At 50.5% G+C, this 26,054-nt stretch overlaps 3 protein-coding genes and 1 non-coding gene across 5 annotated transcripts in view; 2 read left to right on the top strand and 2 right to left on the bottom strand.

Annotated features, from left to right (window-relative positions):
• The first annotated feature begins 1,944 nt into the window (after positions 1–1,944).
• Positions 1,945–20,526, top strand: PHF10 (PHD finger protein 10). Of its 2 annotated transcripts, none has more exons than XM_039221018.1 (12): positions 1,945–2,060; positions 3,835–3,941; positions 6,173–6,303; positions 6,930–7,007; positions 8,949–9,082; positions 9,176–9,325; positions 9,957–10,066; positions 11,580–11,733; positions 14,165–14,320; positions 18,706–18,814; positions 19,097–19,285; positions 20,327–20,526. In XM_039221018.1, the coding sequence occupies exons 1-12, from the start codon at positions 1,974–1,976 to the stop codon at positions 20,410–20,412; spliced, it is 1,491 nt and encodes a 496-aa protein (XP_039076949.1). In that variant the 5' UTR covers positions 1,945–1,973; the 3' UTR covers positions 20,413–20,526. The 2 variants fall into 2 exon arrangements, with proteins under 2 accessions (XP_039076949.1, XP_039076948.1); XM_039221017.1 differs by having other exon boundaries at positions 6,924–7,007.
• On the bottom strand, positions 20,516–22,180 carry CUNH6orf120 (chromosome unknown C6orf120 homolog). The gene is made up of 2 exons (XM_039221019.1): positions 22,098–22,180; positions 20,516–21,868 (listed from the first exon to the last, which is right to left on the bottom strand). Exon 2 carries the CDS (start codon positions 21,828–21,830, stop codon positions 21,279–21,281), a length of 552 nt encoding a protein of 183 aa, XP_039076950.1. The 5' UTR covers positions 21,831–21,868; positions 22,098–22,180; the 3' UTR covers positions 20,516–21,278.
• A 542-nt stretch (positions 22,181–22,722) lies between these two features.
• WDR27 (WD repeat domain 27) overlaps positions 22,723–26,054 on the top strand; it is a 159,865-nt gene continuing 156,533 nt past the window's right edge. Inside the window, exon 1 of the mRNA XM_039221028.1 lies at positions 22,723–22,758. Within this exon, the coding sequence (XP_039076959.1) occupies positions 22,727–22,758 (32 nt within the window). The 5' untranslated portion in view covers positions 22,723–22,726. The remainder of the gene's footprint in view (positions 22,759–26,054) is intronic.
• Positions 23,709–23,793, bottom strand: TRNAR-UCG. Its single transcript has one exon. It is a non-coding gene; the product is annotated as a tRNA-Arg (tRNA).

Here is a 26,054-nt window from a genome sequence, read left to right as displayed (position 1 = left end):
TTTAAGGTTGGGGCCCAGAGCTGTGTGAGAAGTCCTCGCGGCGACCAAGCGGAGTGTAACAGCCAGGGTTAGTGCCTCGGGGTGTCTCCTACGCAGGCCTCCGCGGCGCTAGTGTGTACGCCCTCGGCAACAGCCCACGGTGCGAGGAGACACGAGGGGATGATCCGCCCAGGCGGTGCGGCAAGCAAGGCTGGGGAGGGCGGGGCGGCCGCGGCCCTTCTGGGCAGCTGACCAGCCTCGGGGGGGCCCGGGCCAGCCTGCAAAGCACGGCTCTGGGTGCGGGCCCTGCCCACCTGCCTGCCTCCCTAGGGCCTCAGGTGCAGAGCACATTCCAACCCCAAATTACACGCGTGCAAGTCGAATTCCAGCCACGCTTCCGCGGTAGGATCTCCACCGGCCCCGAGGTGGCTGCGCCTACGCTCTCGGGCGCGGGCCGCCGAGGGGCCCCGGGAGCGCACGCGCCCCAGGGCAGGTGGCCGGGAGCCGCGGGGAGCGCGGGGCCGCGGGCACAGAACAAAGGCGGCGGCGGGCGGGGGCGGCGGCCGAGGACCGAGAGCCAGGAAATGGGCGAGGGCGCCGACCGCCCCCCGAGGCCGAGCCCACGGGGGCGGTGCCCGGGCCAGGGGAGCGCGCGGGGAAGGGGGCGGGTCGCTCGGGATTGAGGGGGAGGGGCGGCCGCCCTGGGGGGGTGAGAGCGACAGACAGAGAGCGAGAGAGCGAGAGAGCGAGAGAGAGCAGGACGGGGATCCCCCTGAGGGGGAGCGTGTGGAGGCAGCGGAGGGTCCCTCGGGTGAAGGGAGAGGGGCGGAGGGTCCCTCGGGTGAGGCAGGGGTGGGCCGGCGGGGACCCCCCTGCAGAAGGGAAGGAGGCAGCGGCGGGTCCCTTGGGGGAGGCCGGGGTGGGGGGAGCGGGGACCCCTGAGAGGAGAAGGCGGAGGGGCTCACGGGTGAAGAGGGAGGGAAGGGTGGCGGGGACCCCTGGGGGGAGGGGTGGAGGCAGCGGAGGGTCTCTTGGGTGAAAGTCGGGGGGGGGGAGAGGAGGCGGGGACCCCTGGGGGGACGAGGCGGCGGCAGCCGAGGGACTCAAGGTTGAAGGGGGGGAGGGGCGGCGGGGACCCCGGGGGGAGGGGTCGGAGGCCGCGGAGGAACCCTGGGGCGGGTAGTGGGGGAGGGGCTGCGGGGACCCCCGGGGGTCGGGGGCGGAGGGTCCCTCAGGTGAGGTGAGGAGATCCCCTCCTGCAGGGGGAGGGGGCGGAGGATCCCCCGGGAGAGGCGGGGCGGCCGCGGGGACCCCCGGGCGGGGCGGCGCGGGCGCGGTGGGAGGAGAGGGCTGACGTGTGGCGGGGCCGGGCCGGGGGCCGCGGGGAGGGGGCGGCAGCGAGCGCGCCAAGCGGCGGCGGCCCGGGGCGGGGCTGGGGGCTGAGGGGACGGCGGGAGGTGGGGCCGCGGAGAGCGCCGGGCTGCGGCGGGCCGGGCGGCGGGGCGGCGGCGGCGGCGGCGGCCGGAGGACCGCGCGGGGCCGCGGCGGGCGGCGGAGGGCCGGGGGCCGAGGGCGGCCGCGGCGGGCGGGGAGCGGGCGGCGGAAGGGCGCGGCGCGCGGGGCCTAGGAGCGCCGGCGCGGCGGGGGCGGCCGAGGCCGGCGGCCGGGGCGCGGCGGCGGAGCGGGCCGGCGCGGCTGAGGCGCGCGGCCGGCGGGGCTGAGGCGCGCGGGCCGCCGGCGGCCTCCTTCCGCCCCCTGGGCCGCGGCGGCCCCGCGGCGCGCTGGCGGCGGCCATGGCGGTGGCGACGGCGCTGGCGGGCCGCGGGGCGCGCGGCGGCAGGGGCCGGCCCCCGGGCGGCGGCGGGCGGGCGGAGGGGGCGGGGCCCGGGCGGCGGGCGGCCCGCGCGGCGGCGGCGGCGGCTGCGGCGGCGGCGGCGGCGGCCGGGACGAGGCGGCGGCGGCGGCGGAGGCGGCGGCGCGGGGCGCTCGGGCTGATGGCGGCGGCGGCCGGCCCCGGGACGGCGCTGTCCCCGCGGCCGTGCGACAGCGATCCGGCCACCCCCGGAGCGCCGTCCCCGAAGGTGAGGAGCGGCGCCGGGCGGGGCGGGGCCGGGGGACGGAGGCGGCGGCGGGGCCGGGCCGGGCCGCGCGGTTCCCGCCCGGACGGACCGCAGGCCGCGGCGCCCCCCCTCCCAGGCCTCCCCGCTGCCTCGTCGTCCCCCTGAGGTGACGGGGAGAGGCCTGGCCCGCGGGTGCGGGGTTCGGAGCGCGTCTCGCGGAAGCGGCCCCGGGGCGGCGGCCGGTCCGGCCTCGTGCGGGGACGCGGGCCCGGTGGGCCCCCCGGGCGCCCCCGCCAGCACCCCCTGGAGTCCGCTAAGTGGCAGGAACTGAGCGGCGGCTGCGGCGGCGAACTTACTTTACCGCCCGAGTGGGCGCAGCCCGGCCGAAGGCTTGTGCGGAACTGCCGGGGGCGGGGGGGGGGCGCCGGGGGGGCGCCGGGGGGGGCGGGGTCCGGGGCACCCCCTTCCCTGGCGCACCTGCGCGGGAACCGCGGCGGCCGAGCACTGCCCGGAAGCCGTGCCTGCGGCTCGTGGACGACCGCGTTTTTAACTTTTCTGCACTATTTCAACTTTTTAACCAAGAGGGAATATACTTAAATCGACGCAAAAGCCCTCAAAATGCTCGGAAGTAAGTAAAAGAACACTAGAAAACAAAGCAAACAGCAGCAACAAAACGCTTTGAAGGCTCGGCTTGCCTGAGGGAGACGGACTGACGTGTGAAGGGCTGGTGTTTGGAGAAGGCGGCCTTCGCCCTCTGCTGCCGCCTGGCCGCCTTTTCGCGCGGGGATGTGCCGGGGCTCTGAGCGTGCTTGTTCAGGAGCCAGAACGGACAGTTTCGCGTCTGTGTTGCTCTTGGGAAGGAATCGTGACACTTGTGACTGTAGCGCGCGGCGCCCGGTCTGGGCCGGGTCTGGGCCCGGGAGCGCCGTCCAGCCCTGGCCTGACCGGTGCACCTTCTAGTCCAGCCTTGTCTTTTATTAGCGAGAGGACCGTGGTATTGAGCAGAATTTTATTCGTCATATAAATCTACATTTCCTTAATTTTTTTTTTAAAGTATTTTTGTGAGGGTTACACTCGTCAAGCCTTTAGATGATATGTGAGTAAGTCAGTTCCCTGACATTTGTGGCTCCCTCCTTTCTGAGTGGAAGGCTGCAGCTTGGTCTTGACACTGCTGTCTCCAGGGACAATGTCATCCAAACATGATGAAGCCTCCCCTGTTGGGTGGGGTGTGTGCTCTGTGCTGCCGTATAGACAGACAGCTTTTAATAGGGCATGTTCCTACGAAATGTTTGCAATGTAAGAAGAGAGTGAACAGGATTGGTAACTTGTCTTGGTCCCCATGTGCCCTTTTTTCTGGGACTAGAAGTGTAGAAGGGCCCGGTAGCATAGTCCGATCAACCAGCTGTACGTTGAGTTAAACGCTAAAAGACCCACATGTGTTTTCCTAGCTGGGGTGGGAGGGGTTGCTTTAATTTTACAGTGTTGAAGCACTTTTACACGTTTGTTTAAAGCACGGGGAGTTTTAACTTCAGTTGGTAAGAAAGCAAAGGTGGGTTTAGATTTACAGGTTAATTGAGAATTTTCTTGCTTCGATTGTATTGCAGGTCACTTTTTAGTTTTTTTCCAGGTGCTGCCAAGCCACATTGTTGGCCCCTTGTAGTTATAGTAGAAAGTTCACATTTGTGTTCTCGGTTGTCCTTAAAAAGCCTGTAAGTTGAGCCTTTTAGCAGGTCTGGAATGATACATAATCATGATTACTTTTAATTGTTTCTTTTCTTATTTTTTAAATGTATAGGATGATAATGAAGATAATTCAAATGATGGGACCCAACCATCCAAAAGGAGGCGAATGGGCTCTGGAGATAGCTCTAGGAGCTGCGAGACTCCAAGTCAGGATCTCGGGTACTGTCGTTTCATTGCTCAGTAGTAGTGTTTGTGGTGTGTTACTCTATCCCTCCACCCTGGCCCTGGGCAGGGGCAGACACCAGCGTTGCTTTTGCTACTTAGTGCAATTAAAAAATGTTTTCATTGTGATAAAATACACATAAAATTCACCATTTTAACTATTTGTAAGTGTTGAGTTCCGGGGCATTGATGACATTCAGAATATTGTATAGCTGTCACCACCAGCCTTTTCTAAGGCACTACTGCAAACGGAAACTTCATTAAGGAATAAAAATGGCTTTTTTCCTCTTTCCCCAGCCTCTGGCAACCAATTCTGGCATTATGAATTTGCCTATCTTAGGGGTACCTCATATACTATTTATTTAGGGAATCCTACAGCATTGTCCTATTGTGTCTGGCTTATTTCAGTTAGTATGGTTTCTTGAAAGTTCCTCTATGTTGTATGTGTGTTAGAACGTCTTTTCTGTCTGAGGCTGTGTTGTACTCTGCTGTGTGGATGGTGCATTGCATTCACGCTTTCCTCTGCTGATGACACTAGAGTTGTTTCCCTCTTTTGGCTGTGGCGAAGAACGTCTCTGTGAATGTTGGGGTGTAGATACCTGTCCAGAGTCCCTGTTTAAAAAAAAAAATTAATGTTTGTTTTTGAGAGAGAGAGACAGCATGAGCAGGGGAGGAGCAGAGAGAGAGGGAGACACAGACTGAAGCAGCTCCAGGCTCTGAGCTGTCAGCACAGAGCCCCACGCAGGACTCAAACTCGTGAACTGTGAGATCAAGACCCAAAGCCCTAGTCAGTCGCTCATAGGCGCCCCCAGAGTCCTTTGGGCATGTCCTTGGAGAGGGATAGCTGGATCATACTGTAATTCAACGTTGAGCTTTTGGAGGACCCCCCGAACTGCTTTCCACAGCGGACTCCCCATTTTCTGTTCTACCAGCAGTGCATACACTCCGGTTTCCTTACGTCCTTCCCGATTCGTTATTTCCCAGGTCTTGTTATGTAGCCTTCCTCAGAGATGGGGCACTTCGCTGTGGTTTGGGTTTGAATTTTTTAAGGATTAGTGATGTTGACCATCTTGTGTGTTTTTTTGTAAATCTTTGCAGGGGGGGAAGTGTCTATTCAAGTGTTTTCGCCATTTTTAAGTTGGGTTGTTTTTTTGTTGTTGAGTTGTTTTTTAGGCATCCTGGATATTCATCCCTTATGAGATATAGGATTTGCAGATATTTTCTTCTACTCTGTGGGTTGCCTTTTCACTCCATTGGTAGTGTCCTTTGATATACAAAATTTTTAATTCTGCTGAAGTTCAAGTTATCTATTTTTCTTTTGTTGCTCATGGTTCTGGTGTCATGTCTAGAACCCATTGCCAGATGTGAGATCGTGAAGAGTTAGTTACTCCTGTGTTTTCTTCTAAGAGTTTTCTAGTTTTGGTTCTTGTATTGAGGTCATTGATCTGTTTTTGAATGCGGTAGGAGGTAAGGGTCCAATTACTTGCTTTTGCATTTGGATGTCCAATTTCCCAGCACTATGTTTGAAGAAAACTGTTCTGTTTGTCACTTTTAATTGGATGCATAAAACTGTAACAGTCTTGCCTCTATTGTCCATTGATGAGATTTAGAGGTTGCACTGGCCAGGTCCAGAAGCCTGTAGTCGGCTCTTCAGGATTGGGGTCGATGTGCAATACACTGGGCACCATCAAACTAGGTCTGTTCTCCTTCTGGATTTGTGTTCAGTTCATTGAGAAAGAGGTTTTCAGAGTGTTGCTTTCTTAGCTGTTTGTGACTCAACTGAACACTTGATGGGAAACGGGTGGATGACTTTGTACCTTGGGTGGATGAAAGACAAAGGCAGAGTCATTGGGTGTGAAGCCCGAGGCCAAGAAATCACACTGGGTATCACCCCCGTGTTGTGGCCGTGTAGATCTCTTATACTACAAGATTCCTGTACGCCCCCCCCCGTTGTGAGTGGTGTACGAGGTGTCTGGTGTTCCGTGTTTAGTGCCTCCCGTGGTTGCTTCCTTTCTCTCTGCCTGTTGTGTATTCTTGGGACACACGTGAGATGCTGGCAGCTGGTTTGTATCGCGGAGTCCGAAGATGCCGTGAGAATTTAAGTAATTAAAGTAGTTGTACAAAATTCTTAAAAATAAGCATTCTCAAAAATAAATCCCCCCAAAATAGAAATGATTAAAATTTAATAAAAGCCACATTTAAGGCATAATCCATATTTCTGTGCTTAGCTTTAGCTACTATCCAGCAGAAAATTTGATAGAGTACAAATGGCCACCTGATGAAACAGGAGAATACTATATGCTTCAAGAGCAAGTCAGTGAATATTTGGGTGTGACCTCCTTTAAGCGGAAATATCCAGGTATTAAGTCTTAGTTTATGTAACAGATTAAGTCTAACTTTTAACTAATCGTGATTCTTTCTGATACATTGTCAGTTTCCGAGTACTTGAGTACGGGTTATTCGTAGGATTATTTGTAATGCACTTTATATTCTGCTGGCTGCTTTCACTTGCCACTGTCACCCAGCATCTCTCCTCCCAGTTTACCCTCATGCCTTGTAAACTGACTTAGAAGCTAAATGAAGAAGCTGAATTTCCTGTGAAAAGTTGTAGAAAAAGTCATTGCATAGTCATAAGCACCAGGGGTTTGGTTCTTCACCATTCATTGCTCCCTGACCTTCGCCACAAAGGCAGCTGCACGGGCTGGGCCTCCACTTGGGAAAAGCTCTGTGTGTCAATGAAGTTTTTCTTGCTTTGGATTATTCTGTTTTCAGTTTTACCTTGACTTTTATTTCTTGAGTTTGTAAGAGTGCATGGTCTCTAATAATATTTGGAAACTATAACACGCTGTTCTTTTGAGTCTGTTATGATTTTAACTTTTGAAAGGATTTTAAAGTTTTTTAAGTTTTTAAAGGTTTACATATGCATAAGGTCACAAATGTAAAAGACTTTTTAATAGTCTTTTGTTCTTTCCTTTGGAGATTTAGAGCGACGAGACTTGTCTCACAAAGAGAAGCTCTACCTGAGGGAGCTGAACGTCATCACGGAGACTCAGTGCACACTAGGTAACACTCTCTGGGTGACGCCCGCTAGGTGACGCTCCCACTGCTCGGCCGAGGCGACGCTTACGAGGCTGTACTGGAAGGGCGCTTACCGCCTTCCCGGAAGGATTTTATAAAATTAATAAAATAGATTGGGTTATTTAAGTGCTACATTGTTTATTTTTAGTTCTTGTGAAAATATGAAGGAAAATGACATTTAATAACAATGCCATTTCTTGTTAGCTGTCATGGAAGTGTCAGAGCATGCGTTGCACGAAAACTTATACAGTAATTTTTGAAAGTAGATTGCTCTTTATCTTGTAAAAGGCACATTTTGCTCAGTTTTTAGTTCTGTACCATTATCTCCTTGCTTTCTTTGCAGTTTTTCCTCACATAAACATTGTGGTGCAACGTGGTCCTTTTTAACACAAATCCATGGGTGTTCTTCACAGGGATTGATTTAATCTGACTCTGGGAGCCTCGGAAGTTGCCTGTATAGCTTGTGTGCGCTGAGGCTTCTGTTGGAGCTGGAAGGGAGTGTATAATATCACTAGTGTACTGACTTGAAGACCAAGAATTGAAATACAGTGAAAAACTTTGTTTTCCTAATATTGTTACTTAGTTAAGAATATTAGATTAAGAATAATCCTTGGGGCGCCTGGGGGGCTCAGTTGGTTAAGTGTCCGTGACTTCAGGTCATGATCTCCTGGTTTATTGGTTTGAGTCCTGCATCAGGCACTGTGCTGACAGCTCAGAGCCTGGAGCCTGCCTCAGACTCATATTCTCTATCCCTCTCCCTCCCCGTCCCTTCCCCTCCCTCCCCCTGCGTCCATCCCCCCCCCCCCGCCTCTCTCCCCCACCCCCCTCTGCCCCTCCTCTGCTCACTCTCTGTCTCTCAAAAATTTAAAAATTTAAAAAAAATCCTTACTCTTGAATTGCCTATAGTTAGTGTGCATCATTATTTAGCAATTGTTTTTAATGAGATATATGTTTATAGTACTTTAAATCTTAAAAAAACTTTTGGTTAAAAAATTGACATATTTTCCTTTGCATCTTTGAAAAAAATTTTTTTAACGTTTATTTTTGAGAGAGGGAGAGAGAGAGTGAGCAAGTATGAGTTGGGGAAGGACAGAGAGAAAAGAAGACACATAATTGGACGCAGGCTCCAGGCTCTGAGCTGTCTGCACAGTGCCCGATGCAGTGAGTTCGAGACCTCACAAACCTCGAGATCGTTATCTGAGCTGAAATCAAGAGTCAGACGCTTAACTGAGGTTTTTAAATGAGCTTTTTATTTTATTTATTTATTTATTTATTTATTTATTTTTATGTTTTTTTTATTTATTTCTAGGGGAGAGAGAGAGAGAGAGACAGCGTGAGCAGGGGAGGGTCAGAGAGAGGGAGTCACAGACTCTGAAACAGGCTCCAGGCTCTGAGCTGGCAGTCAGCACAGAGCCCGACGCGGGGCTCGAACCCACGAACCGCGAGATCATGACCTAAGCGAAAGTTGGACGCTCAACCGACTAAGCCACCCAGGCGCCCCATAAATGAGCTTTTTAAAAATTGTTTTACTTGGGGCGCCTGGGTGGCTCAGTTGGTTGAATGTCTGACTTCGGCTCAGGTCATGATCTCACGGTTTGTGGGTCTTAGCCGTGTTGGGCTCTGTGCTGACAGCTCAGAGCCTGGAGCCTACTTTGGAATCTGTGTCTCCTCTCTTTGCCCCTCCCCTGCTTGCTCTGTCTTTCAAAAATAAATAAATGTAAAAAAAAATTTTTTTTTTTAATTGTTTGACTTTATGTTATGAGTAGTTTTATTATTTTTGAATATATTATAATATTTTCCGTTGACTATTGGAAAACCTTTAAATATAGAGTAGTTTGAAGGAAAAGCAAATTTTAAAAAGTGGTTTTGTTCACTTGGCCTTAAAAGAAATTTTCTATGATCTTTTTTTTTTTTTGTCTGAAATAGGTTTAACAGCATTGCGCAGTGATGAAGTGATTGATTTAATGATAAAAGAATATCCAGCCAAACATGCTGAATATTCTGTTATTTTACAAGAAAAAGAACGTCAGCGAATTACAGATCATTATAAAGAGTATTCTGTAAGTATTGAGTGACTAGCATCTTTTAGTTGGGCTGGGGAATGACATTTTGTCAGGTTATATGTGACTTCCAAATGTAATTTTTTTTTTCAGCAAATGCAACAACAGAATACTCAGAAAGTTGAAGCCAGCAAAGTGCCTGAGTACATTAAGAAAGCTGCTAAAAAGGCAGCCGAATTCAACAGCAACTTAAACCGGGAGCGCATGGAGGAGAGAAGAGCGTATTTTGACCTGCAGACACATGTAGGAGCGCTTACACTTACTAGTTCCTGAGCCCCACTTATTGCTTGTTATGGCAGAGTGCTCAGTACCTCCTTTGTTAGTGTTTTTTGTGCCAGCAATGTGTCCTTTTCTGTACCAGAACTGAAGATAGAATTTTTAACGCTGTACCAGCAATGCTCCGTTCACGTGTGGGGGGCGGGGGGGGGGGCGCGTGCTTGCGGCTGACATTCTGCTGGGCAACACTAGTAGGTGTATATCGTACTTGTTTTTTGTCCCAAGCGTCATCGTAAGACACTCGCACAGTAATTCGCTGGTCTCTCACAGTTGCCCTGTGAGGTTGAAACTAGTAATTTTCTCATCTCGTAGACGAGGGTGCTGAGCTGCAGGGGTTTAGAGGTTGCCCCGGCCCCTTGCTCTTCAGGGGCGGGAAACATACCGCCTTTCCGCAGACACGATGGCTGTGCCAAAGAGCCGGATAAAACCCACCTGTACGGCCAGGAACACCAGCTGCCCCCTGGCTTCTAGCATCCCGTGTCTCAGATATTTGAGCTTTATGCGGGGAGGAGCACAGTGGAGCACGAGAGGGACTGTTTCCCTAAAGGCCTGATTCCTGGCTGGGACTCAGTTTTGTGTTTCTCTTTATGTCGCCTAGGTCATCCAGGTGCCTCAGGGGAAGTACAAAGTGTTACCGACGGAGCGAACCAAGGTCAGTTCTTACCCAGTGGCCCTCATCCCGGGACAGTTCCAGGAATATTACAAAAGGTATCTGTTGCTTTTATCAGCATTTCTGTTGGGTGTTGGGGAGGGACTTCAGAGTCCTGTGCCTCGCCCTAAGATGCTGGGTGAGGTCTGTCCCTCCGCCTCCTGTGGCTCCGTGGTGAAGAGCACCTTCCCCCGGGAACGCGAACGTCCGCTCCTGAAGCCGCCACTGCCCATCTCCTGCCCGCCTGTGCGTGCCTCCGTGGACAGGTGCCCGAGCCTCCTAGCACCTGCGTCCCTAGAGCACGCTGCATGGCCCCGCAGCACCTTGTCACTTGCAAGCTTGCTGGGAATACAGACTCCCAGGCACGACCCTAGGCCTGTCGACTTGGTGGCTGCGTGTTTATGGCTACCTGTGGGGCAGCACCGGTGGAGCGTGCGGGGCACAGGAGGAGTGAGGTCACCCTGGCCTGGCTGCCACTTCTACTCCTCAGAGCAAGAATGCTGCTTCTCTCTTATTCCCGACCTGGATGTAACTGAGAAGGAGGCTAACACAGGGTCATTTTGTTTGAGAATCTCAGCTTTGACTTTGGCTTTAAACCTTATGCTTTTTAGGATAGAGACTGTTCTTTATAGGATTTAAAATGGACTATAGGATCCTACTATTTGAAAGTCCAATTTAAATCATAGGTTAGCAGATTTTAGTTTTTTTAGTTTTGGGTCAGCAAATTATTCTTGTTGATTAAAAAAATTTTTTTTAACATTTACGTTTGAGAGAGTGTGAATTAGGGAGGGGCAGAGAGAGAGGGAGGCACAGAATCCGAAGCAGGCTCCAGGCTCTGAGCTGTCAGCACAGAGCTCGATGTGGGGCTGGAACTCTCAAATCTTGAGATCATGACCTGAGCCAAAGTCATGGACACTTAACCAACTGAGCCGCCCAGATGCCCCTGTGCCTACTTAATGCAGGTTTCCGGGTGGGGACAGGGTATGGAAACGCAGAGGGCAGGCCGCGGATGGGAAGGTGGCAATGGGTCAGCTGCTATGGGTGCCACCTGACTTGGGGTGAGGGGTTGTGATGTCTATTTTCAGCCAGAATAGATGATGACACTAGTTAGAATACATCCTTCATAAGTTGTTTTTAAGTAACTTGCTACTTAAGATTTTGTTCTTTAAAAACAAAGCGTTTTGTCGGTCTGCAGCAGACCCTGAGGCAGTGAGGACTCGGGGAACTGGGGACGGGGGTCAGGTGGCATGGGGTTTGTGTGGTTCTGCACTGCCAGTGCTCCACCTTCCTCTGCTGATGCTTTTTTTTCCTTTTTTTGGGTTGATGATAAAGGACGGAGACATTATCTTTGACAGAAAGAATCAAGTGCATGTTTTACCTCTTAGTCTGATAAAAAACTGTTTAGACTTTTTATTTATTACTTTTCAAATGCAAAATCATTTGTTACATGTGTCATCATTTTCCAAAAGTATTTGTGGTTACCTGGGAAGATTAGGGCCGACTCTGGGTCGCAGATCCGTTCTTTTATGGTTCTGGTAAAAGAGGACTGAGAACCGCCCCTCTGACCCCCAGGTACTCAGCGGATGAGCTGCGGTATCTGCCGCTGAACACGGCCCTCTACGAGCCCCCGCTGGACCCTGAGCTCCCGGCCCTAGATAGTGATGGTGACTCGGACGACGCCGAGGACGGCCGTGGTGACGAGAAGCGAAAACATAAAGGCACTTCGGTAGGAACACCTCTCTGTACGAGCGGGCGTCTCCCTTGAGTGGGTGCTAACTGCTCTGCCGGAGTGCACCTGCCTCTGTGTCAAGGACAGGGCCGTGGAATTCCCTGAGAACTGCTGTTAGGAACCTGACCTTCCGTGCGCCTCGCTGCAGACCGCTGTGCCTTCGGAGGTGTTAGAGTTGCCCCTTTGTGGTTCTTACAGGCGGGTCAGGAAAGGGTACCAGGCCTTAGCATACAATTCCGTATTTAACCGTCTCGGTTTGGGGAGCACATTAACTTGTGTTCCTGTTGCTTAATCAATAGTCTTTGGCTTCCTCCAGGGAAAGGTCAAGAGCACTGGTTTGGTATCAGGGGCAAGTTGGTGTGGTCTGCAGGAGTGAAGAAGGACACACTGGGTGGCAGAGGATTCTGGTTTGACTCGGCACTGTGTGTGAGGCAGCCGGCCACTTTCAGCCTTCGTGGTAGCTGAGCTGAGCCTGGGAGCAGGCCACCATGAAGTGGGCAGGATGTGTTTGTCACCAACTTTTTTTTAAATTATTTTTTATTTTTGAGAAAGAGAGAGAGAGAGATCGCGTGACCAGGGGAGAGAGAGGGAGACAGAATTCAAAGCAGGCTCCAGGCTTTGAGCTGTCAGCACAGAGCCCGACATGGGGCTCAAACCCATGAACCATGAGATCATGACCTGAGCTGAAGTCAGACGTTCAACCGACTGAGCCACCCACGCACCCCAAGTCACTAACAACTTCTAAAACAATTCATGATACATGTTGCATAAATAAGATGCTGTCTAAGTATTAAAATGATGGTACCGCTTCTGTCCTGTCATACTGGGAAAAGGGGCACCATGGTTTGGGCAGACATGTCGTAGGTGACTTTCCTTCACTCTCTTTGTCAGAGTATAAAAGAATCCAACATTTCAGGAGAGGATTTCACAGTATCTACCAAGATTTTTAATATCCACAAAATTCGACCTAGCAAACACACTAGCAGTTTATCTGAAGGAAAAATTTAATTAGGAAAAACAATATCCACTGGAGTGTTAACATTAGTTTTATAATGGAAACTAGGAATAAGTTTCATGTCCACAGTGGGTGAACTATTACATTTATATGATAGAAATGAAGTTCAAAGATTTAATGTGATAAAATGCACATAATACTTGAAAAAATACATGTATACACAGTACAATCCGGTTTTATGTTATTTATTTTTTATTTTTTAAATGTTTATTTTAGAGAGAGAAAGAGCATGTGCGTGTGCGTGAGGCGGTGAAGGGACAGAGGTTCAGAGGATCCAACTCTGCGCCGACAGCAGAGAGCCCGATATGGGGCTCAAACTAGTGACCCTCGAGATTGTGAATTGAGCCAAAGTTGGACACTTAACTCACTGAGCCTCCCAGGCGCCCCTCCAGTTTTGTGTTTTTTGTTTGTTTTTTTAATGAGGGGATATGTGTAGCTAGGGTGTGGTGTGTGTGTGTGTGTGTGTGTGTGTGTGTGTGTGTGTGTGTGTGAATCTGATATCTTAGTGTGCAGACACAAACCTAGCAAAATGAAAAGCAGATGTAGTCACATTCCCGCTAGTTGTCTCAGAATGCTTATCAGAGTGGTTATGGATAACCCAAGTTTTTCATTTATATTTTTCGTAATTTGTATGAACATAATAACAGTTTATTTTAATTAGAAAATTTTAAGTCAGCAAATGAAGAATTAGTTGGTCAGATACTGAGCTCCTAAACTTTGAACACCTAAAATGTATCAGTGCTGTCGTAAAGGTTGGCTGATGACGGCGTTTTCCTACAAGCGTGGCTCGAAGAACTTTAGTGATATTTATAACTCGGTAAAAATACCCTGGTTTATTTAAGACAATTTACTCCTTAAATTTTTTTTTAATGTTTTATTTATTTCTGAGAGAGACCGCGTGAGCAAGGGAGGGTCAGAGAGAGAGGGAGACACAGAATCTGAAACAGGCTCCAGGCTCTGAGCTGTCAGCACAGAGCCCGATGCGGGGCTCGAACCCACGAACCGTGAGATCATGACCTGAACTGAAAGCGGAAGCTTAACCGACTGACCCCCCAGGCGGCCCAACAGTTTATTCCTTAAACAGTTTTCCCTATGAAATCAGGCTCCCCTCGTGCCTTGGCAAAACGGTGTGGCACCAGCCGGGGCAGCGCCCTCTGCCAGTGTTGATGGAGGCAGGACACCAAGTTGGTTAAGGTACAGTTAGCTTTCTGTGGTCACACGTAAGACAGATAAGTGATTTTTAACATGACTTTTTTTTAGTCTCCACCAGGAAAAGTTTTCTTAGAATTATTTTAATTGACAGAACTTTACACGAACCTTTTTTTCTTTTTAAACGTTCGCTGTAGTTTTCAGCATTCGCGCTCTAGTCTGCGTGAATCCCAAGGAATCTCTGTCTCTGCCTTTGCCTTCCAGGACAGCTCCTCCGGCAACGCGTCTGAAGGGGAAGGCCTTCCCGACGGCCAGGAGGAGCCTCTGCCGGGAAGACAGAGATCCAAGGACAAAGCTGCTACTCCACGAAAAGACGCTTCCAAACGTTCTGTACTGTCCAAGTCAGTCCCTGGGTACAAGGTAGAAGAAAAAAGCCCCTGACTCCGCTTCCTTCCTGAGCAGCCTCTCTCCCCGAGATAGTTTACCTCTGACTCCGAGCGGTGGAGGCCTGCCCGCCGCGCTCCACTGCTGTCCTGTGTGCCCTCTGTCAGCCTCCTCCTGTCGTGCTTTATTTTCCTGGTGGCTTTTCTGTCACTTCTGCCTATGGTTTAGCTTCTGTTTTCTGTAGATGTACGGTTTATAAGAAAATCTTTTTTTGTCTTTTAAACAATAACCAGGCAAGTATGGGTTTTTAAAAAATTACTTCCACGCAGAACTTTATACTTTGTTTCCTTGGGGTAAGGCTCGTAATTATCTGACATTTGCAATATCCTAATATGTCGTATAGCTGAGCATGCCACGCCGTGAAGTATGGGTGGACAGACTCTTAGAATAAGCCGCCTCTCCTGAAGGAAGATCTGGGTTTAATTTAAAGATTATCTGATCCACTTGCCAAAGTCCACTAACTCTGTGATAGAAAACAGTAAAACCTGTTATTTACATTGTGGTGATTTTTAGCCTCACCCTGGCAAATAGCCTCTTTGATTCTACGACAAGGATTGAAGCGTTATTTAGTGACGTGACCTGGCTTAGATGTATATATACTTGTTAACTTCCGGTCTGGGCTGTTCTCAGAGTAAGGTAGTGTGCTATCAGCAATATTATTTTTGTGGTTCCTCCTGCCCTCTGTCCCTTCCTCTCCGGAGGGTCAGGTGAGAGGTGAGTGGCCTTATCCCTAGATGGGGGGTTAGGAATATCATAAAAGGACTGGAATTAGCTGCACAGTTTTAGGTTCTGGGTGGTGATCATAAAATAGGCTGTCCATGCAGCCCGGAATGGATCAGAATATGCTTTTCATTGTGGTGATGAAAGTGTTTTGAAGGGACATTTTAGAGTAAGGTGATCGAGTAGTTCTACCGAGTGGAGTTGTTAAACATCTTGTTGTGGGTCAGGATTGGGGCCGTGCTGGTTGATCCGGAAGAGCAGGGTTGAGCGTGCTGCCAGCCGCTTCCGTTCCGCAGCCACAGCCTGCTCACGGTTCACTCCCCCTGCTTTTCCTGAAGTTTAAAAAGCAGGTTAGTGAATTAGTGTATTTAATCCATATTTAATTAGAAAATGCCTTTACTTGATCAGTTTTAAAATACGTGTTTTTCCAGCCTGTGGCAAGCAAATCCAAAGCTTCATTCGGCACGGGATGGCTTCGGTAGGGTGCAGCCGTGTGGTTTTTATACTGGTTTTTACGTATATAGCTTACGTAATTTTTTACTTAAGATGTAAATTAATGCTGAATAATCAAAAGCAAATGAACTCCAAAGATTAAATCTTGGAAGGTTAGCCTGGTGTGTGCGCGCTGGTCTTCAAACGGGAGAGGCTGCGCGGCGCTCCCGGCCGGCATCCCGGAGCCCCTGCAGAGGTAGCCTGGATTGGTCATGGGATCAGAGGCCAGAGTGTCGAAGGAGAGGTATCATAGAGGCTGAAAATGAAGAATTACTCCACAGTATCATTGATTTGATATAGAAGAAATCATATAGATTAACCTAAATTGATAGGACTCAAGGGGGTGTAATCTGCGAAATGCACATTTTATAACTTGTGTGAACATTTTTAGTAGCTAAAAATGTTTCAGGTATTTTAGAGTTTGGAACAACCTGTATCTAGACTTAATACATTAACGTGAACATGTTTATTAAACGTAACCTCTCTGTGAAAAATATTAATAAGCCAAGATGTGCCTAAATATTCGGGTACTTCACGCTGAAGCTCATACATATAAATATGTTGGAGTTACGGACAGTGATGGCGCAGCTGATGTCTTGCTTGATGAGATTCACTAGTGCTTGCCCTGAATTTGTAGGACAGTAGTGTTTGGGTTACATTAACCTGAAATTAAAGCGTATTGTTTGTTAGGAGTCAGGCCTGGGTTGCAAGTATATAATTAAAATCTATACCATGTTACTGCTACCATGAAAGTCTCGCTTATCTTTGGTTATTTTCCAAGCAGGAAAGTAAGGGTATTGTGAGCCTTTTATTTGAGATGCTGAGAGCTGTTAGGATGAGTATTTTAATTTTCTTGTCAGTAGTGACACTGATGTTGTTGCAGTTTCTAGAACTGTCTCTGTCAGACACCGGGTCCTCTTCTATCCGTCTTCGCAGGAGTTCTGTGCACTGTTCCCTTCCTCCTCCTCCTCCATCAGAGACTAAGCTTCCCAGCCGGCGGCCCTGGGTGTGAGCAGGCCCTGGGTGGAGCAGGGCGGCTTCCCAGAGAGCCGAGTGCTTGAGAGAACAGAATTACCGTAGAAAATGCTGCGGAGCTCTGTCTCTCCCCATCTCTCTCTCTCTGTCTCCTTCTCCCCTTTCACTTCCTCTTTTCATCAAGATGAAGACTATTGGGTAAGAAAAATTTTAAGTGGCTTAATGAAATATTATGATTTTATGCATAGAAGTAAACCTAGAATTTTCTTGGTGTCCCTTTTTATCATAGGTGTTTAATGTATGTTTTAATGGCTGTAGAACTTGAATTGCTCTAGAATGTGAATGACTAGCCTTGTGTTTTATTCATTTTTGACTTTTGTAAAGGATCTCCCATGAAGGGTTCTCCTTTTAGAATTTAATACTGTGTAGTTACCTCCCTGACTTCAGTGAAAGGTAACCGAGTACTTGGAATGCCAGCGTCTAACTTCAACTACAAGTATTAAACAAGTAGATCTTTTACCTTCAGTGCAGGCGGCATAACCAAAGGGTGGTTCTTATTTTGGTGTGCTGACAGGTAGCTTTCTGCTGTATATTACGGCACTTCCAGATTTGGTCGTCACCGAATCGGAACTTGGGTCCTAGAAGTGCACTTGTAGCTATTTTTTTTCTTTTACTGTAGGAAACACAGTGAGAACCTTATTCTTAGAATGTAGCAGCAGCAACGGAAGGGAACTGCTCTGTAAGACTCCCACGGTTTGAGCACGTGACACTGCCCCGGTGTTGGGGAGCAGGGTATAAACATACACTTACAGCAGATGTAGAATAGTTAACGGTAAAGTTTTATATGTATGTTTTAACTCCCATATTTATTATTTTGTAGAGACATTTGTGATTGTTTAGAGTTATTGTTTTTATTATATTTATGTATAAGGTTGACTTTTTTTTAAATAAATAAGCCAAAAATTATTTTTGAATGCCTCTGTCATCTTTTGCAAAAGAAGGACAATTTAAAAAAATCAAAACTTAAAAGAATTAAGAAAAAATTGTTTAGGCCTAAGGTTTTGAAGGTGGCAGTGAGACATTTCAAAGCTGGAATACTATAAACAAAGTTGGAGTTTCCTTTCGGCTTCTCTTTGGTTTAAGAACTTAGGAAAGGGAATGAGAAGATGCATTTGGCTGGGTTGGAAGAAAACAGAAATACAGCAACCTGGTGACCTCCCCCCAGTCCCTACGTACACATACGGTCCTGGCCCGTCCACCCTGGCCCATGCTGGCTCTGCTTTTCCTGCCACCGTTACTTAACGTGTTCGTAGAGTGGGAGTGAACGCCATTTCGCTCTGGTCGAAACTGGGATGTTTGGGTGTTCTCCCTGCCCTGGTAATTGTAGGTGCTATGCATCCTTTCTTCTTTGTCCTTTTCCATGTGTCGCTAAGTGTGTTTTAAAACCCAAATGCACCTTCACTGGATGGAGCAAATCTTTAATCTGAAAAATGAATGGTACTCAGAATATGAGGGTGTCTGTAACTTTTTAAGTGATCAGTGTTTGCTTGCCTGAAAGCTTACTTTTCTCTTTCATGTTTTGTATCTCATACTGAATGCTCTCCCCTAAGCATAAGCTCTTTTATTATTAGATATGCAAAGGGAATAATCACAGCTGTTTCCCGGAAATGTTTATGCACATAACATGTATGGATGAGACATTTTTCAATTAAAAATGTTAAAACATTGATTTTATAATTTATAACTTGTTTTATAGATCTGTTTTTTCAACTTTGAGAAATAAGCAGTTTTTAAACAAAATCTGCTGCTTAAAACTGAGTCTTCTGTGAAGCCTTACTCACATGTAAAGGTCATTTGGTACCTGGATTTCTTCTTCCAAATAATAGTGCAATTTGACACTGCATTTAGTCTTCCAGATCAGTAATCAGATCTTGCTGTGCACTAGGGAATATAGAATGCTACATTTAATCCCGACAGGAGATCCTGCTGTTGACAGACTTTTAAAACGAAATCTAAGGCTTTAGTATGTTGAAAGCTGACTCTCTCAAGTTAGGTCTTTCTAAAAGATCCTCCTTAGCAAGTTACTGAAAGTAAAGATACGGCGGTAACAATTCCTTATGAACCCACAGTGAGTACTTCTGGCATGAATTTATAGCCCTCTTCTACCCTTCCAGCCAAAGGTCATTCCAAATGCTCTCTGTGGAATTTGTCTGAAGGGTAAGGAGTCGAACAAGAAAGGGAAGGCTGAATCACTTATACACTGCTCCCAGTGTCATAACAGTGGTAAGTACTGACGGGTCTTAACATCTCAACCACCCTATTTGTTGCTTCAAAAACCAGCATTTTTAGTTGTCCACTACACCCGAATCAAAGAATCCTCAAATATACAGGGTAACTTGTAAGGCATAGGGAAGGAGCCCATGTATTTTCCTCTGCTTTGTATTTTCATTTCTTTGGTGATTAGACATTGTAGCCATCTTGAGAAATCCCAAAGCAAACTAGCATTTTGTTATTTTATTAAATTCAAAATTCTTCTCTGAAATACTAATATTGGTTTTGGTTTAGGCCATCCTTCTTGCCTGGATATGACCATGGAGCTTGTTTCTATGATTAAGACCTACCCATGGCAATGCATGGAGTGTAAAACTTGCATTATATGTGGACAGCCCCACCATGAAGAAGAAATGATGTTCTGTGATGTGTGTGACAGAGGTTATCATACTTTTTGTGTGGGCCTTGGTGCTATTCCATCAGGTAAAGATTACGAAAAGGAATGAAGGGACTCTCCCATCACTTTTTTTAAAGGCTGCACAAGCACCTCAGAGATCCTTCTGTTCCCAAGAAGTTACCAAAGCTGTGACTATCCAGATAACGTCCACCTGCTTTTCATCGCTAGGTGACCCGGCTAAAGGACAAAGGGGGTCAGAGGGCCGCCTCCAAGTTTTGGAAAAGAGCTCATTGTATAGAATGAACTCAGGCCTTTCCAGTGAAAGAGCTAAAGCAGAAGCGTCCATTCATTTCAAAGCCTTGATTTTATTTTTGTGTCCTCTATTCAGATACTCAACAAAAATGCCTGCTATGCCTTTATAAATAAACCAGATTTCTATAAAATGAGGCAGCATAACAATTCCAGATAACTTTGGAACACAGAGTCGAAGAATAAATCACAGTAATTGGACTAAAATATTACACATAATTGTGTAAATTTAGAACTTAACTTGCATAGTTAACACTGTATAATACTTTATAAAACCCACGCCTAGTAGTTTCCTGGGAGTCATTAAGAAGCAGGTGACTTAAAGTTCGGTAGTAACTCAGCTGAAGTAACCTAGTGCGGTTCATCGCTGTGTGGTCAGATGCTGGTCAGGTTTAAAGTGCTGTCTGGTGCACCAGGACGTGAGAGGAGTTCACACATGCAGCTGCTGCTGAACAGCAGGGGAAAAGGCTGGAAACAAGCCAAAGTCAGTAACAGGGTTTATAGACGACATGTACTTTTGAACTTTTAAAGTATGACAGTGTCTGGGTTTCAGAAAGGATTGTAGTAATTTTTTAAAGGTCCAGATCATTAGATGGTATTGATCTCCTCTCCTCCCCCAACTTGCACTGAATTTTACATGGCATTGTTTACTCCGATTTTTCTCCTTAAATTAAGGAACTTCCTGGTGCCCTTCACATCACACATCCACAGAAAAAAATACCACTAGTGATACCTAAGGAAGGAGCTCCAAATAGGTTTAAAACTTAGTCCTAAAAAATTAAATTTCATATTATATTAACTAACAATTTTTCTCCTAGGTCGCTGGATTTGTGACTGTTGTCAGCGAGCCCCCCCAACACCCAGGAAAGTGGGCAGAAGGGGGAAAAACAGCAAAGAGGGATAAAATAGCTTTTGATCCCAATATTGTAACATGGACTTAAACGAAATACTTGGTGCCTATTTACATTCTCAATTTTATGCCAATAAAAGATTTCTGAAATTAACCATGTGCTTAAAATCTGTAAGTTGATTTATTTGTTATAAGCTACTATTCCCCTTAAAACCAATTTCAGGTAGAGAAATAGTTCATTTTCTTTTCTTTTTTTTAAGTCTCTTAGTGCTTTGGCTCTCTCCAGAAATTCAGTGGAAATATAGGCAACGTAATTGAAGTACTTATCTAGTTTTCCTTGGCCTGAAAGTTATTACTTGCATGAAGTTTTCCTAATCTGTCTGGTTTCTGGCCAGTCCTGGGTAGCATAACAAAATTACAGAGTCTCAGGTGATCAGTGCCAATGACCTTAACCTGCAGGGAGGCAGGGGCGCGCGCCTGCGCCAGGCGGCTCGGGCTTGGTCTCTGGGCTCGGTCTCTGCTCCGGGCGCAGGCACCCCACTTTAGGCCACATGCGAGCAAAGAGGAAGAGCTGGTTACATTTCCGACCCGTTCCAGGTGTGCACGCCGGGACCTCATCTCCAATCACTGCCTGGGGTGAAGGCGCAGCCACAGACCTTTCCAGCCGGGCGACTCGGCTGCGGGAAGGGTGCTGCGTTTTGCCTAAGCCCCCAATCCCCTGACACACCCATCAAACTGCAGTCGAAACATTTTATTGTGCGTATTCCTCTTACAGGGGCTTTGAGAACCGAAAAGAGCAACGTCGTTCTTGCCGCGCTCCCTACTGTCGGGGTAAGTGAGGTAACGAGCGTATGGCTTTACGGAGAGAGACCTCCCGGCGGAGGCCCGCGGCCACCGGTTTGTTCGGGGCGTTCCAGGGATCAGAAGAGGATCTCCAGCACCAGTTTCAAAACGCTAATTAAGACGGTCCAGAGCACGGACTCCTCCTCCGGGGGCGCGGCCTCGGGCGCCGCCGCCGGCCTCTGGCTCCGGCCCGCCCCGGCGTCGGCCGCCTCCCCGAACGGGGGCTCCGGCGCGCGGTCGTAATACACCTTCATCTCAAACTCGCTCTCGTGGTGGGACGGGTGCCCGTACACCCCGATGCCCACGGGCCGCCGGAAGTGCGCGGGGATGGCCACGGCGTCCGGGCCGCAGGTCACCGACTGCAGGTCGTAGTCGTCGAAGCTCGGGTGCAGGGTGCTGTCGGACACGTACAGGTCGGCGTCGCCCCTCAGGCTGCGCATCCGGAGGACGATCTTCCCCTCGTGGTTCAGGCGCAGGTAGCTGTAGTTCCCGGCGCCGATGTGGCCCTGCACCACGTGCAGCAGCAGCCACTCCTCGGGAACCGCGTCCTCGTCCGGGGGGCCCCCCGCCCACGCGAGCTGCGAGGCCAGCAGCAGCAGCAGCAGCGCGCGCCGCCAGGCGGCTGCCATGCCCGACGCGGGGCGTCAGCCGCCCGCCCGCGGCCTTCCTGCGGGACGACCGGAGCACTCAGCGCGCCCGCGCCGCCGCCCGGGCCCGGGGGCGGGGACGGGGGCGGGGGCCGTGCGGGGCGGGAGACGGAGGGCGCGCGGAGGCCGGGCGCAGGGCCCAGCGGAGGGGCGGCTCTGGGGGGGACCGCCCCGCCCGGGGCGACGAGGGGGGCCCGCGGGCGGCGGCGGCGGCGGGGGGGAGGGCGGGCCTCCGGGCCTGGGACTCACCGCCGCTGCCCGACGGCTGCCGCGTCCCGAGCATCGGGAGCCGCGCCGGGCCGCCGCGCCGGAGCATCCGGAAGTGACGCGAACCCGGAAGGGAGGCGTGACCCGGAAGCGAAGGTCCTTTGGGCTCTCGCGGGAATGACGAGAGTCTCGTGGGCGCGGAGCCGCGGCGGCTGGTAGCCGGGGCGACGGCAGCGGGGCGGGCCGCGGGCTGCCTGCTCCGTCTCGCCGCGACCGGGCGTCCGCCTCCGGGCTGCGCCCGCTCCCGGCGGCCCGAGACCCTCGCCCAGCGCTTGTCACCTGCTCTCCGTTCTTCATAAGAACATGGTACTTTTTGAAATTCTCCTAAAAGAAGCTTCACAATGTAGTTATGTTTATATTCAGGATATTTTGTTAATTTGGAACCTGGGATTAAGGGGCACCTGTTGGTCATTGAAAAAGATTTCTGGAAGAAAGATCACGCTTCTGTGTTGAGTCCGGTTCTTTGCCTTTATGGGAATACGCGGAGTGTAAACCCTGAGGACCGGGAACGGCCACCGTGCCAAGCAGCTGGTCGGGGAGCCGCTTCGGAACCCACTTACGTGCGTGGGGGTGACGTGGCGGGCTTACGGCTGATTGCTCTCTGTGGGTTCATGTCCCTGAAGTTGGGAAAAGCTGTACCCAGGTGGGTAGCGACCCACTGGTGTTCGGGCTGATGCCGGAGACGCGCTGGCGGCTGTCAGCACCCTCCTGCGGCGTCGGGCTCTGGTGACGCGGGAGCCCCGCGAGCCGGGCGTGACCACCCGTCCCGTTCCCTGTGAAAGCGTACTGGGCCTGGCGACGAGAGAGGGGCTGTGAGTAGGGGTACATCTGGGTCTGTTTTAAACAACTGAAGAAGGAGGGGCGCCTCGCTGGCTCAGTCTGTTGAGCGTCCGACTTCGGCTCAGGTCGTGATCTCACGGTTCGTGGGTTCGAGCCCCGCGTCGGGCTCTGTGCTGACAGCTCGGAGCCTGGAGCTGCTTCAGATTCTGTGTCTCCCTCTCTGCCCCTTCCTCACTGGCACTTTCTCTCAAAAATAAACATTAAAATAAATTTAACATAAAGGAAATTACTTTTATTTTATTATTTTTGAAATGTATTCACTTAGCATCTGTGCACAGGCACACAGACGTGCGGGAGGGGCGGGGGAGGGGGGGGAGAGAGAGAGAGAGAGAGAGGAGAATCCCCCCAAGCAGGCTCAACTCTCAGCACAGAGCCCGATGCGGGGCTGGAAATCAAGAACCCTGAAATCATGACCTGAGTTGAGTCGGACCCTTAACCAGGTGTGCCACCCAGGTGCCCTGCAAATGACTTTTAAAGCGAGTGTCGTAGCGATGGTCTGGAGGCATGATTTGTGCTCAGCTAACAAGCCATGGAGGCGCAGAAGTGCATAATGTGCAGTTTGAGAGCTGACAGACTACAAAGTCCACTTCTCTGCTGGCCAACAGAAGGAGTACATAGTCTTTTTTTTTTTCCCCATTTTTTTAATGTTTATTTTTTAGAGAGAGAGAGAGACAGAGTGTGAATAGGGGAGGGACAGAGAGAGAGGGAGTCACAGAATCTGAAGCAGCTCCAGGCTCTGAGCTGTCAGCACAGAGCCCGACGCGGGGCTCGAACCCACGAACCGCGAGATCATGACCTGAGCCGAAGTCAGACGCTCAACCGACTGAGCCACCCAGGCGCCCCATTTTTTTTTTTTTTTTTTTTTAAATTAAAGCAGCCATATAGAAAGAAGAGTATTATCTTTAAAAACATAATTTAGGGGCACCTGGGTGGCTTGGCTGAGTGGCTGACTGTTGGTTTTGGCTCAGGTGGTGATCTCCTGGTTCGTGAGTTTGAGACCCGAGTTGGGCTCTGCGCTGGTGGTCTGGAGCCTGCTTATGATTCTCTCTCTCTCTGCTCCTTCCACTCACACCCACTCTGGATAAACAAACCTTAAAAATTGTTTAGGGAAGGACTTACGGACACAGAAATGACTGTCTGATTTGGTGCCATCCCCACACCCCCGTCATGAGCCGTTGCTCCGCATGATGGCAGTCGCAGCCTCAGGACAGCTGGAGTTAGAGCCTCCTCCCACTCTGCGCGTGTGGAGAGCCATCGAGGCAACTTTATCGTTGCTATGACCCGCTTACGCTGCCATGGGTCCTTCTGAGGTGGCGAGCGCTCTAACGGCCTTTAAGTGCTTGGCTTGTGCCCGTCGACGTTCCCAGCTCTTCTGGCTTTCGGGGTTCCCATCAGCTGCTGCCTCTACTTACCACAGAACGTTATTCGCCTGGGGCCTTGCGCCGGGCCCAGTGCAGCTCAAAGTGGGCCCAGCTCTTTCGGCTGGACCCAGGCCCGTAACCACCAGCAGTTCCCAGTGTGGAATCTGGGCGGAGTCGGGAGAGAATCGGGGAAGGATTCCAACCCAGCGGGGACCTGTGGAGATGGACCGAGATGAGGAGCTCCGCGCAGAGAGAGGAGTGTGCCCGGGGCCTTCGAGGCCTGGAGGAGCAGTCACACTGGCCGCAGGCTGCCGCACCCGTTTCTCCTTGTCCCTGACGCCGTCAGACAGCGCCTCACACCCAGCCCTGCCGCTAAAGCCGTCGAAGCAGAGGCGCAGCCGAGCACACTTAACGGCCATGCTGGCCACTTCACGCGCTTGCGTCGGGCCGCGTCCCCTCGACCGATACACCGGAGCTGTGCTGAGCCCTGGGGAGGGAGGGCTTTTAACGATGGAGAGGGTGGGGGAAGGACATTATTAGAGCATGCGCTGTTTCAGGCAAGGTCGCCTTCCTCAAGGGAATGGACGGGGTCTGTGGGACACGTCACCAAATCTGTCACTAGAGCTGAGCAGGTAGTTCCGAGCTGAGTGGAAAAAGTGACGTTCCTGGGGACTGAGACCTCAGTCACATTAGGCACTAAGTCGTCTGCTGTGGCTGCGTTTTCGTCCTGCCGCTCCTTTTTAACAACTCAGGTCTTTATTAAGCACCTAACGCGTCCTCGGCCCCAGGACACGGTTTTTCCTTTCCCAGAGCTGGACATCAGTCAGTTATGTAATTGTGTGTGTGTGAATGCAGTTGGCCTTTGAACAGCATGGGGGTTAGGGATACCTCCCCTCTCCCCGCAGTTGAAACTCTGTGTATAACTTTTGACTCCCTGGAAACTTAACTACTAGCAGCCTGCTGTTGAGTAGAAGCCTTACTCGTGACACAAGCAGTTAACACCTATTTTGTATGTAATCTGTACTACGTACTGCATTCTTACAATAAAATCATCGGAGAAAAGAGACTGTTAGTAAGGAAATGGTAAGGAAACTGCACTCCTGGAAAGTACGTGCTGTATTTATTGAAGAGCGTCTGCAGTCGCCCCTGTGCTGTGGGAGGAGCGGACGCGAGGAGTGAACGGGAAGACGGTGAACGGGGCCGGGTGGGGGTGTAGGACGAGCTGGGCCACCGGCGGGGCCAGGAGTTAGGTCCCCGCTTCAGAGAGACGGGCAGCTGTGGGCAGCGTCTGAGCTGTCTTTGTCGTCGAACCACAGCTGGTCATCCCTGGGTCGTGGGCCCAGCTCGAGCTCCTTAGGGAACTGAATTGCCCTCAGGCTGCGGAGGGACAAGCAACACTGCCCGGCCTGGGATGGGTGTGTCTCAAAAGAGAGCACTGGCTCCTGGAGCCCAGCGGCCAGCGCCCTGCAGGGTATCCCCTCGTGCCGTGCGTGTGGCACGAAAATGCCCAGCTGCACGTGGCAGCAGTGCCGTTACAGACCTCCCCCCGAATTGGGGATTGGTGTTACTCCAGTAAGTGCAGTGACCCCGCAGGTGTGGGGGCACGTGGGGTGGGCAGTCATCTGCAGGTGTAGGGGGGCGTGGGGCGGGCAGTCGCCCCGCAGGTGTCGGGGGGGCATGGGTGGGCAGTCGTCTGCAGGTGTAGGGGGGCATGGGGCAGGCCATCGTCCGCAGGTGT

Source organism: Hyaena hyaena, unplaced genomic scaffold, assembly GCF_003009895.1.
Source record: "Hyaena hyaena isolate Hyena2069 unplaced genomic scaffold, ASM300989v1 scaffold_931, whole genome shotgun sequence".
NCBI classification, from domain to species: domain Eukaryota; kingdom Metazoa; phylum Chordata; class Mammalia; order Carnivora; family Hyaenidae; genus Hyaena; species Hyaena hyaena.
Note: the sequence above shows the minus strand (reverse complement) of the source record. Positions and strands in the feature narration are given on the sequence as shown.

What these genes read in the sequence shown, in the direction of transcription:
- PHF10 (XM_039221017.1), top strand. Translation starts at nt 1,974, where the DNA reads ATGGCGGCGGCGGCCGGCCCCGGGACGGCGCTGTCCCCGCGGCCGTGC. An exon ending in ATCATTATAAAGAGTATTCT is followed by an intron (nt 9,083 to 9,175) that starts GTAAGTATTGAG and finishes TTTTTTTTTCAG; the next exon opens with CAAATGCAACAACAGAATAC. An exon ending in TTCCAGGAATATTACAAAAG is followed by an intron (nt 10,067 to 11,579) that starts GTATCTGTTGCT and finishes TCTGACCCCCAG; the next exon opens with GTACTCAGCGGATGAGCTGC.
- CUNH6orf120 (XM_039221019.1), bottom strand. Translation starts at nt 21,830, where the DNA reads ATGGCAGCCGCCTGGCGGCGCGCGCTGCTGCTGCTGCTGCTGGCCTCG.